General features: G+C 34.2%; 1 protein-coding gene and 1 long non-coding RNA gene across 5 annotated transcripts in view; both read right to left on the reverse strand.

Annotated features, from left to right (window-relative positions):
- The window catches only part of LOC106342182 (protein kinase APK1B, chloroplastic), a 3,675-nt gene extending 2,445 nt beyond the window's left edge, over positions 1–1,230 (reverse strand). Inside the window, exons 1-2 of one of the 4 annotated variants that reach the window (XM_013781047.1) lie at positions 1,089–1,229; positions 818–899 (exon numbers count right to left, since the gene is read on the reverse strand). In XM_013781047.1, the coding sequence (XP_013636501.1) occupies positions 818–869 (52 nt within the window). In that variant the 5' untranslated portion in view covers positions 870–899; positions 1,089–1,229. Of the gene's footprint in view, positions 1–817; positions 1,045–1,088 lie in introns of those variants that run through there. The other 3 variants (XM_013781045.1, XM_013781043.1, XM_013781046.1) reach the window with 3 other exon arrangements.
- Positions 1,231–9,785: 8,555 nt separating this feature from the next.
- On the reverse strand, positions 9,786–11,101 carry LOC106339562. Its single transcript, XR_001269181.1, has 3 exons — positions 10,861–11,101; positions 10,730–10,770; positions 9,786–10,239 (listed from the first exon to the last, which is right to left on the reverse strand). It is a non-coding gene; the product is annotated as an uncharacterized LOC106339562 (long non-coding RNA).
- Positions 11,102–12,193: the final 1,092 nt, after the last annotated feature.

The following is a 12,193-nucleotide window of genomic DNA, read 5'->3' on the forward strand; positions in this document are numbered from 1 at the left end:
TTTCAAACAATATTTTTGTAAATGTATTTTTTTAAAAAATAATCTATTAAAACTGTTATTATCATTGAATATCATTATTTTTGACATAATTTGAGTTTTCGTTTACATCAAAACTTATCATATTTTAGGATAATTTTAATTTAAAATGTAATTTTCATATTTTTCAAACAAATTCTAAAAATATTTTTTAAATATTTTGTTATAATTTTTTTAAAAATATTGAATTGTATTTCAAATAAAAAGGTAAAGATATTAAAAATATTCTAATTAAAATATGTGAAATTTAATATAGTTTTAAGGAAATGGTCAAAATAAAAAAAAAATACACATAAAAAAAATCATGATTTTTGTTAACTGGGCGGATCATTATTTATATGATATCGCAAACGGAAGAAAAATTTATGTTTTTACAATTATCTAATTAACTATGTATACTCATTTTTTTATATTTTTTTATATGATATCACACATTCGTAAAAAAATAGATAGTTTAAGATGCAAAAAAAAAATGTTTACTTAATGAATATAATATGAATGAATTTTACAAATACATCATTTAATAAAATAAATAATTAAAAACTGAAAATTCATACCCGCGCGCCCAGGATCTAGTTAGCTTTAAAAAATACTATTTTGTCAAAACACTAAGCCTAACTTTTAAGTTAAGTCACCTTACACCTCAACCACTAAAAACCTAACCTTAGTATTGAAAATTGGCAGCAAAAATCTGAATTAAATATTTGTTTACAAGTCAAGCATTTGCATGAGTAGTTGTTATTCTATTATATTGTAAATGAAAGCTTGAGGCTGCAAGTACCTGTGTTACTTGGACTCTCAGCTTTAATCTGAGAACTCAAGCAAATCCCCATGATTTTTGGATAGAATAAGCTAAACCCTTTCTGTATAACAGACTAGAGAACAGAATGGTAAGAACTTTTTCAATGGAAATTCAAAAGTTGAGGAAGAAACATATTAAAAAGTTGTGAGGATACAGATATATTTTTTTATAGTGTTTTCTTGCTGGATGAAATTATAAGTATTAAAGAAACCGAACAAGTAGCTACTGAGAAAGGAATTTTCTTGCTCACCTATTCTCTTTGTCAACCAAAACATAGTTGGAGGGAGAGAGAGAGAGAGATACGTTTCTATCGACCAGTTTGCAATTTGCTGCAGTAGCTGAGAGAGAAAGATGTTGGGAGATTGCATTGATGATGGGCCGGTCCTGCCTTTATAACACATCTCTTTATTTGCTTCATTTTATACTACTTGTTCAAAATTCAATGTCAATTCTGTTTTATTCTTGAACATTTAGATAATATGTATAAAATGTAATTCAGTATCTTTTCTGTTTAAGAATATATATATATATATATATATATATATATATATATATATATTGTCAACTATTTAGATATATGTTTGTTAATACTCCCTTTCGTAAGTGTCATTTTTATCTTTTTTGTTACACAAAAAGTTCACTTTAAAATTCTATTGCAGCTTTAGCTTAATATTAATTATAAATATATTAGTTTTATAAATAATTTTATTTACCAAAAATACTCAGGTTGAATAGATGTAATTAATAATAATTAAAATATATTTTATTTATTTTTTAATATGTGTGAAAAATATCAAAATAACACTTTTTGCGAAACGGAGAAAGTATATATTTATTAATAAACAGATCGACTCTTAATGATATGATATTCATGTTAATATTAATATTTTCACTTTTAAATACAAATATTTAATATGTGGGAAAACTGTGGAAAGAATGTTTGAAGTGCTGGCTGATTTTATTATAAGCTTTGAAGTAATATATATCATTTATAGTTATCCATGTAAATTTTTGTGTATAAATAAATTTTAATCTTAAGATTGCTGTTGAAAGACTGTGGAACTCTTTTGTAAATTATTTAGACTATATATAATTGAAATACTCAATATTATTCCGCCAAACTGAAAAGTGTAGTGTTTTAATTTGAATCACTTGTATTATTTGTATCATTTTTATATAAATCAGAAAGATAATTATATTTTGTACTAGTAGTATCTAAACGGTGACAAAAACAAAAACTATTTTGGATGGCTCCATAAAAGTTGATACTTTTTTTTTTAAACATGATACTTTAAAAGTCAATAAACTCGAAGTAAAATTTAATATATGTCTCTCTTTTTCAACACCTCATACCACACATTTCAATTTCCATCATTTGTCTTCTCTTTTTGAAAATTTCTGTCCCTTTATTTATTCGGAGCACCAAGAGATACAATAAGCCATTAAATAAATAAAATTATATAGTTGACGATAAAGTAAATCCCTTACACGGCGGTCAAGTTATATTCAACCGTTGGACGTGTAGCTCGGTTCATCATTCATGTCGGCTTGGTTTTGCCAAGTTTTTAAATGCCTTCGTATTTCTTCCGTAACTTCTTTTTAACGTAGTTCAAAAACAAAAAAAAACTTCTTTTTAACTTACATTTATCTTCTGTTTATGACACTTTTTCAATCCGATGACAAAATGTTCAACCTCATTAATCAACAAATACTACTAATTTCACACACGCTAGGCACCTGAAAAGTAAAAGCAAAAACCAAAATTTCGTTTACTTTCTAAGCAGCAGCTTTTACGTGATACTGGACTAGAAAACTTTAGGCGACATTAATACTATTCCACCTGTACCATATGTATTTTCATATACAAGCATGTCTGACGTTTTAAAGTAACTAGTAAGGGTACAAAATTCATTGATTTTAGCTATTAAGTAAATTTAAAACAATATAAACTACACCAAATATACTGTTTCATAAGTAATATTGTGGGGGAAAAGCCACTAATTTAAGCTGTTTAGCCATTTCTGCTAAAAATTCTCTCTAAACTCTGTCAGGATTAGAAATGAACGTGACGAAAGAAGAAAAGGACACGAGCTTGTGAGGAATATAGACTTATGTCTCGTTGACCATATATTTTATGACACGAAGGGAAAATTGCCACAAGTAATATATTCATAGTACCATTTTTCATGTTTATACTAACCATTTTTACTAACACTTTTAATGAAAGATAAAAGATATTTATATATCTAGGGTTAACTAATCTAAACTTATGGTTTAGAGTTGAGGGGTGAGGTAGTGCTTTTGGAATGTGAAATTTATGATTCTAATAAATATATATGAGGTAGAAGCTCTCATTTGGGCAATGGAATGTATATGAAATTTAAGACAGTTTACGGTTATATTTGCGACGGATTGTTCTCAGTTGGTAAAGATGGTTTCTGAACCCGAAGAATAATCCGCATTTGCAAGTTATCTGGAAGATATCAAGATCCTAAAAAGAAGTTTCCACAACTCATAGCTCATCCATATACCGAGGACGCATAATTTAAGGGCGGACAGTCTAGCACGGAGTGCAAGAAAGCAACTCTCGTTGCCGAGCTACCATTTTGGTTTACAAAGTCTATATGAGTCTGTTTGTTGCTGACAAAAAAAATATATAAATAAATCTTTTTAAAATATATATAAAATTTTGAAAAATAGTTTCAAACATAATTTTTGATTTTCAAAAAGAAATTCTGAAAAATAAAAAAATTTGAAAAAAAAATCAAAAAGAAAAATTATAAAAATTTCGAATTTGAAAAGGTATAATTTAAAAACATAAAAAAATATTTTTTATTTATTTATTTAAATAATTATTTATTATATATAGAGAACAAGTGTATAAGAGTCTTTATTTATTTATTTAAATAATTATTTATTATATATATAGAGAACACGTGTATAAGAGTCTTTTGTCACTTAATGAATAATGTAATTTTGAAAATGTCCATATATTGATGGTTAGGGATGTCAAACAGGTTGGTCAGTCCCGTCCCGTCCCAAACCGCCGCGGGCTCGTCATCTCGCGGGTCCTGGCGGTCCCATCCCGCGCGGGCTGCGGCTCCAAAAGGTCGGCCCAATCCCGTACCTCCCAATTGCACAGTGCCTTACAAGCAGTCCCGCGGGCTGGACGCGAAAGGAGTGCAGCTCGACGCTGCAGGCTGCTCCACTACATACCTAAGTGCACATAATGAAGATACATGAACACATGACGCATCTATTATTGGAGCTTAACAAAATTTTACATATATTGATCTTGTTCTTGAAGTTTAGTTTTTTTTTTTAAGTTTATGAAGTCTGTCTATTTTTTCTATTACAAGTGCTTGTTTTAGATGAGAACTGATCACAACAAAACTGGTTACTGTCCCGACATACGACATGAAGTCTTACAACTGGTTATTGTCCCAATTCAAAACTGCTTACTCTTGAAGACAGTTAGACATATACACTCCAGGCAATGCACATAACCAACTGCTAAGTCTCAACCAAAGTAAATTTTAGAAAAAAACAAATGGTCCAAATCATAGTTTCAAAACAAAACCATGCAACTTAAACAAGAAATCTGAAATTGTAATCAAAGCAAAACACCAAATCAAGATAACATTTCAAACTTGCTAATCTACTCATCTTCATCTTCCCCATCAACAATGGACTCAAATGTTGGTAATTTCTCTTCTTCACCATCACCATCACCATTGATTTCTTCATCTGCAAATATCAGAAACTTCATTCACTTAGGATAAAGGATAATGGGATTTTACAAAAAATATATAATGTCAGATATTTACCATGTGCATAAGATTCATATCCCTTGATCCAATTCCTAGTGCATATCAGAGCTTGCACATTTTTTGGGAGTAGACGGCTCCTATATTTATTTAGAACTCGCGATCCAATACTGAAGGAGGACTCAGAAGCCACTGTTGTGATTGGAATACTTAGTAGATCACATGCCATTGCAGCCAAGTCACCATACCGATGCGCATTATCTTTCCACCAATCGAGGATGTCCAAGCTCTGGAAATTAGTAATGTCCAATGGTGGTTCTTCAAGATAAGCTTGTAGAGGTGTCTTTCCACTCACAATGCCACTGACTTTGCAAAATGCCAAGAAATCCTATGAAAGTTTAAAAAAAAATAAACAGAAGGAATTTCAGTGAAAAACACTCACATTGTAGTTCCCAAACAGTCCCATTGATCCTGCTGCACATGCTTTTTGCGAAACAGTCTCACATGGCTCAGTAGAAGGTGAGTTATTCTTCGATTTTTTGTCGTATGTCTCAAACAGAATACTCAGCTTCTCACACAAGTTCTTCACCTTTGCATCACGTGTACTCATGTCAAGCTTCTCTAAACAACATTCGACAAGTGAAAGCTTAAACCGTGGATCAAAGACTGCTGCCATTGCAAAAACACCACTAACTTCATCCCAATATTTCTCAAACTTCTCCTTCATCGGTGGCACCATGTGTCTGACAATCTCATCGTCCTTTCCTCATTTCTCCAAAGCCAATCATGGATCAACCAAACCTGATAGAAATACAGGTTTGCAGTCGGGTAATTCGAACCAGACATCAAGCTTGTGATCACAGCAAAAGGACCCAAAAAATCGCAGATGTTGTCTGCTCTAGTCCATTCCTCAGCTGTGGGCGCTGATTTATAACCCTTATTATCAAATGTCTCCAACTTAGCAAATGCTTTACGGTACTTGAGGGCTCTTTCAAGCATATAGTAAGTTGAGTTCCATCTCGTCAACACGCCCAGTATTAGCCACCCACTTTCTACTACACCCGCAGCATCCACACATTTTTGGAACAATTGTTCACGTGTTTCCGATCCTAATACATACTTAACACTATCTCTTACTTTCTGCAAAAAGTCTCCAATAACCTTCAACCCATCTTACACTATGAGATTAAGTATGTGAGCCGCACATCTTACATGGAAAAACTCTCCTCCACACAACAAATCATCATTCAAATTCAGCTGCGACTTCACAATGTCCTGCATCGAGTAATTACTTGTAGCATTATCTAATGTGACTGAGAACACCTTCTTATCAATTCTCCACTCTTTCAGTGTCTCAAGGAGTTGAACCGCAATACTCATACCGATATGTGGTGGTGGTAGAGCACAAAACGTCAGGATCTTACTGTTCAACTTCCAATTCTGATCAATGTAATGTGCTGTCACACACATGTATCCTTCTCATTTCACGGACGTCCACAAGTCAGACGTGAAGGAGACTCGTCCAAGGAGTCTCGCTAATTCCCTCTTGAGTGTGTGTCTCTCACTTTCATATAGTCTATACACATCTGCTCTCACTGTGTTTCGACAAATGGTTTGGACATCAGCATTCAAATACTTCCAGGTGTCTCTCACTCTTTCATATTCCACGTACGAGTAAGGTAGATCATGATGGACTATTGTCTTAGCTACCATCTGCATAAACACAGTGTGATCATACTTGCGAGATACCACTTTCCCTTCGGTGTTGAGTTGTTGTTGCCTTCCTCGATTCCTTGGATACATTTTACATTTGAACTGGTGTCTTCTCAACCCACTGGTTCCGTGCGAGTGAGATTGCCATGCATACTCATTCTTGCAATGATTTCATGCCGCTTTCAACTTTCCATTGGCTTTTTCGACCACTTTGAAATCTTTCCAGACATCTGATCTTTGCCTCTCTTCCCTTTCTTCTTCGCCGATTTCATCCTCATCAACCTCTTCTTCATCCAGTTCATCACCAAGCTCTGGTATGTCCTCTGCGACCTTCTCCTTCTTCTTTTGTGACTGAGTAGGCAAAACCTTCTTCTTTTTCGACTTAGTAGGCGATTTTCTTCTCCCTCCACGAATCACCGACATCATAGGAACAGACTTTTCCTTACTACACGCCTGTGCAGACGAGCCAACACCACCATCTATAGTGGATTGCAACATGGGTTTCCCCGTGGCTGTTCCGAAACTGGTCTGGGTTTTTTGGGTTGGTTGACTGATTCCAACATCAGAATCATCAGTATCATCGACAAGACTGATAAGCCTTTTTCTGCTTCCTTGCTGCTTCCCATCAGCACGAGTTACACCAGCTTCCGGAGAAGCGATCAGCAACCTCATCTGCTGCAGCAAGAGTAGCTAAGACTTCCTGAGTGGCACAGTCCACAGTATTTGGTGGGGAGTAATGTGGATCAAACGTCGACTGATCTTCGAACTCGCTCCTTGATCCCATGGTCTCTCTCTCTCTCCCAAGTTTTGTGTTTTTTTTTCACGCCGTTGTCTAGAGATAACATTTTTAGGGTTTCCTAAATTTTGTCTATTTTTTAAAAAATTTGTTAATATATTTTTTCAAATTTGTTACTATTGTTTTTTTTTTTTTCAAATTTCCAAATATTTATACAAGTACACAAACACAAATCTCTCGTTCAAATTTACTATATCATCTACGCAAAGCAAGCTAAACTAGACAGTGATCCGGGAGCGGGTTCGTGAGGTCGCTCCCATCAGGTCGCTCTGCTTCAGCGTGGGTACGCCACCTCGCTCCGAGACGTCGCTCCAAATGTCTGCTTCGTCTTTTGATATTGCGCGCGGGTTGCCGACGTCGCTCCAAATGTCTGCTTCGTCTTTTGATATTGTGCGCGGGTTGCCGACCTCGCTCCGTCTTGGTCGCTCCGGCTATCGAAAGTCGTCGACAAGAAACTAAGTTTGGAGCGGGTGTCTCACCCCGCTGCAGGACGTCGTTTTCAGGTGAAGAAAGCAACGGAATCGACGAAGCTTCCAGATGCGGTTCTATGGGCCGTCCGGCGGTTAATGAGGGTCGTGCCGCTTTGAACCCGGAACCGAACAAGCCCCGTCCCGTAAGGCCCGTTTTTTTGCGGGTCATGAATACCTAGGCCCAAACCCGCCCCGCCACAGGCTTAAACGGGACAAGCCTTCTGTTAACATCTCTAGTGATGGTAAAGATGAATATTGATACCTTAAAAATAGTAAACATGAAATTTCTCCAATCTTAAATTAATTCCAACCATAGTATCCCTGAAAATTCTTTTCAATTTATGTATAAAGAGTACTTTACTCAACCCAAGAAATTGGGTATTTTTTTATATAAATTACACTTTTAAGGCATTAAATTTCTAATATTTATTTGGAATGATCATCTGTACAAAATTATAAAAGTTAATACAAGTTTCATTGTTAAGAACTTTTTTGACATCAAATGACTATTGTATTATCTAAACTAGTCATTTGATTATCTAAACTAGGGTAGGTACGGATAACTTGACGAGAATAGAACGATTAACGAGAAAAAATTCCTACAAAATGTTCTCGTATATTTAGCTAAAAGTCCGTCATTAAATTATCTCTTCAAGGGACATAAGCGGTAGAGAATTCCTCAAAGTTTTGCTTCAATCTTACAAATTAGTTGTGCTCTGTTGAGAAAACTAACAATTTTTCCGGAGGTTGAACTATCGATATCTTTACTATATGTTTCAAAGCGATGACTTTTCGAATATTGAGTCATACATTACATTTTCCATAAAAGCGCTTCCACTTCTCCATGTAGTGACGAGATTTTATTATTCATATTCATGGTTTCTAAGAGTTGAATGTTCCTGATGAATCTTTGAAAATACTGTTAGGAAGCTAATGAGTTTATTTATGAAGATAATACAAAAGATTTACAAAATCATAAGAAAAAGTCAATTTGCAAAAGGGGTTCGTGGTTAGTGGGATAATAATAATAACTCAAATTTTTGTATTTTAAAAAGAGAGTAACTAAAAGAGTATTATTTTTTTTTTGACAAAACTAAAAGAGTATTATTAGCCAGAAAGAATCAAACAATGTCCGTGATAGTATGTAGCTAATATAGCTATCCAACCCAATGTCCATGTTTCTTGTCGGTCGTCACATTGTACGACAGTAAAAGATCCAGTTTTATTAGTAGTTGTTTTCGTATCTCATTAACATATAGTATCATTATATACTTTAGTAGAGCAAACCCGCCCTACGGGCGGACGATTAAATAAATTAATAGTACATATTTATTTTAAAGTTTGATTTTTTAAAACTAAAAGTTAAATTGATATTCATAAATGTCTTACAACTATTTTAACTATTTATTTTACTACTTTTTTTTTTGGTTGTAGTTGTAGAGATTGGGTTCTCAACGCAAATTTTGAGCTAACAGTTGAATACTTACATGTTTTGTTTTGTGTATATCTTTTGTTGGGATATGAGTTATTTGTGGTTTCAATTTTTTTCATGTTTGTTGTGCCTGCACTGATTTTTTTTATTGTTATGGTTTTCCATAAAGCACCAAACATTTTAAATTTTTTGTTTAGGAGTTCGAGCTCGAATTTGGATTAATATTTGATACTGGTTGCTACGTTTTGTGTTCTTACATGGCTAATATTTTTTTAGTTTTAACTGATTCTTTTTGTAGCTTAGCAAATAATTTATTGCTCATGATTCTACGACGTTGCTTGTTTAATGTCTTCTTGCTATGATGATGAGTGTTGAAGCTTAAGTAACAGGTAGCTGAATATTGTATGCCTTTCTTTGTACTGTATGTATTTTTGTGGATATATGATATTTATATTTTATGGAGAATGTGTATGTGTTAGTGACTACCAATTTAAATTTTGTCTTTCCATTTCGGTGCGAAAAAAGTTAGACCATGAATTTAGTAGGTAGATTTTGCTATATATTTTGAATTTAATGGGTTTATAGTGAATAGACTGGAAATAATTTGCAATTTTAATTTACCAGGGAACTGAAGAAATAAGAACGGAAGACGTAACATAGAGAAAAAAAATATGAAAGTTATTGGTGTGTGTTTACAAAAAAAAAAGAGGAAGTTATTGGTGATACTTATACCGACATGTGCTCAAACCATAAATCCTTTCTGATGGCATGATTACACATGATATTTCACGAAGTAACGCTTATACAAAGAGGCCTTGCAATTTCCTCACCCATACTAACCAAGTTCAGCTATTAATAGCGAGTTCATACATTACAGTGTGGTAACAATGTAAAGCTTAGAGGTAGCAAATTTCAATGCATCTGAAACTCCTCAATATAATATGCAAATATAGTAGAATATATATCAAATCTATGAAGGTATAGTGCAAGAGAAGATGAAACTGTGACTATATGACATGTTGTTTTGACAATATAGGTCTCAAAACTTGTGTCCTTTAGGAATTGATCTCGAAGACATACCTATTGTCACCAATCCAAGTTGTCGAGTCCTTTTTAATCCAACCATAAGCATCTTTATCTTCTTCTTCCCAAGCTTCCATTATAACCCGCTTAGTCTTTTCCCAGCTCTCCAATATTCCATCAACAGTCAATCACTCTGCAACCTTAATTCAACAAATGCAATCAATCATCACACTGTATGTACAAATACACAAAGGATCTCTTAATCCAAGAGCTAAGTCAAGTGAAGGTTTCTTTTTATAAGCATTCACACTCACTGAAGATTACTAATAGTAGCCAAAGTAGAAGTTTTTCATAGCCGGTTTCCACCACACGTATGATCTACAGACACCACCTCATGAGTCTTAAAAATGAATTCGAAGCTTCAAATTCTTTCATAGTCAGATACTGAGATATCAACAGATAGATTGAAGCTGAAAAAAGTGAAACATATATGGGCCATCACCAAACTTTTCACACGGTTCATCCGTGAACTCACAATTTTCTATAATTCATCATGTTGGACAAAAAAATTAATAGCCAAACAAACCAAAAAATAAAGCAAAGAGCAGTCTGAACAACATCAATTAAAGAACTTTAAGCTAAAAGCACAACACTTTAAAGAGATAAAAAAAATTTGTACGACCGAATTACCTTAGCATAGGAGGAGCATGTCGCTGTCTCTTTTTACGTTCCTGTAAGAAGAAGAGATTAATTAAATCGAATGAACTGATGAATGTTTAGGAAGGAAACTTGCACATTTACAGTAGCAGATTCATATTTACCCTAGCCTCGACTATGGAGGAGAACTTGTCGGAATTCAGATCAAGGAGATGACTACTCACGCATATTTATACAGAAATCACCCTTATCAGATCGAAACAAAGCAACGTAATGGGAGAGCGAATCAATGTGATCAAACACGAAGCCTTGTGATCAAGACGAAGCCTTTAATGGTGAGAAGAAGTGCAGAGGGTATTGGGTCGCCGTCGCATGAAGAGGAGAGACGACCTCCTTGTTTCTCGTTTGCGGATGTATTAGGGTTAGGGGTACATCCATTTCATCGGGCCCGAAACACTTTCCAAGTCTAAAGCCCAATCTCAAAAAACGAAGCCCACGACAGTGATGAATAAATGAAACGGTACGTTTTACTTACCTGGACACGTGTTGGCTCCTCCTTGCACAACTTTCTGACGTGGCGGATGACGTGGTGCGCCTAGGAGAGAGGAAACCTTACTTTATATATAAAGATATAAAGATTACCACAAAAGTCTCGAGCAAACTTATTACCACGAAATCTAACCGAGTAACGGAGAATCGGAAATCAAAGACAATAACAATTGAATTAACTTAAAAAGAAGTAAACGATAGAGAACTTTTTACGCATAAGTGAAAAATAAGAAGAATACAAAATAGCGAGGATAGCGAGGATATCTATTTAAGAACCACTTAGCTTGGGACATGATTTTGTGTCATTTTATCTTGTAATCTCCCTATTAATTCAAATGTTACACACGGTCGTACTATCACGAGAGCAACAAATCCTAAACATATATAGTTTCCAGTGTTGGAGGCAGGTGTCATTTCACTTTAGACGCAGTTCAAGAATCTGGTCTGATACCACTAAAGTCTGGGAAAGACAATAGATCCACAAAGGTTATAGACATGCCCGGTCTAGGGCATACGCAAAATAACTGACCGTTTATATAACAATTTTAGATGTATATGGGGCACTATACAAAAATTCTATGAAGAATAAGAGCATAAATTTGTATTTCAGAGTAGGGCATTACAAGTTAAAAAAAAAAGTTAGACCGAACTCATAGATCCATCATTTGCTGAGAAGATAGTTAACACTGACCTGACATGGTCAGAGCAAAACGTAAAAATGATCGGGGCATTAAATACAATCTTAAATACGCTTGATAGTATATCACATCGCCGTTGGGATCCACTTCCAAGACCTTCTCATATCAAACTTATAGTCTCAATACTTTTATATTCATTTGTTAACTAATACCTTTTAACTTTTCCACAGTTTTAGCTGCTTGTATTATCAATAAAACAAACATTTTTCATATTTACGTGTTTTTTTTTTTTTTTTTTTTTTTTTTTTTT

The sequence above is a fragment of the Brassica oleracea genome, chromosome C4, assembly GCF_000695525.1.
Source record: "Brassica oleracea var. oleracea cultivar TO1000 chromosome C4, BOL, whole genome shotgun sequence".
Classification (NCBI taxonomy): domain Eukaryota; kingdom Viridiplantae; phylum Streptophyta; class Magnoliopsida; order Brassicales; family Brassicaceae; genus Brassica; species Brassica oleracea.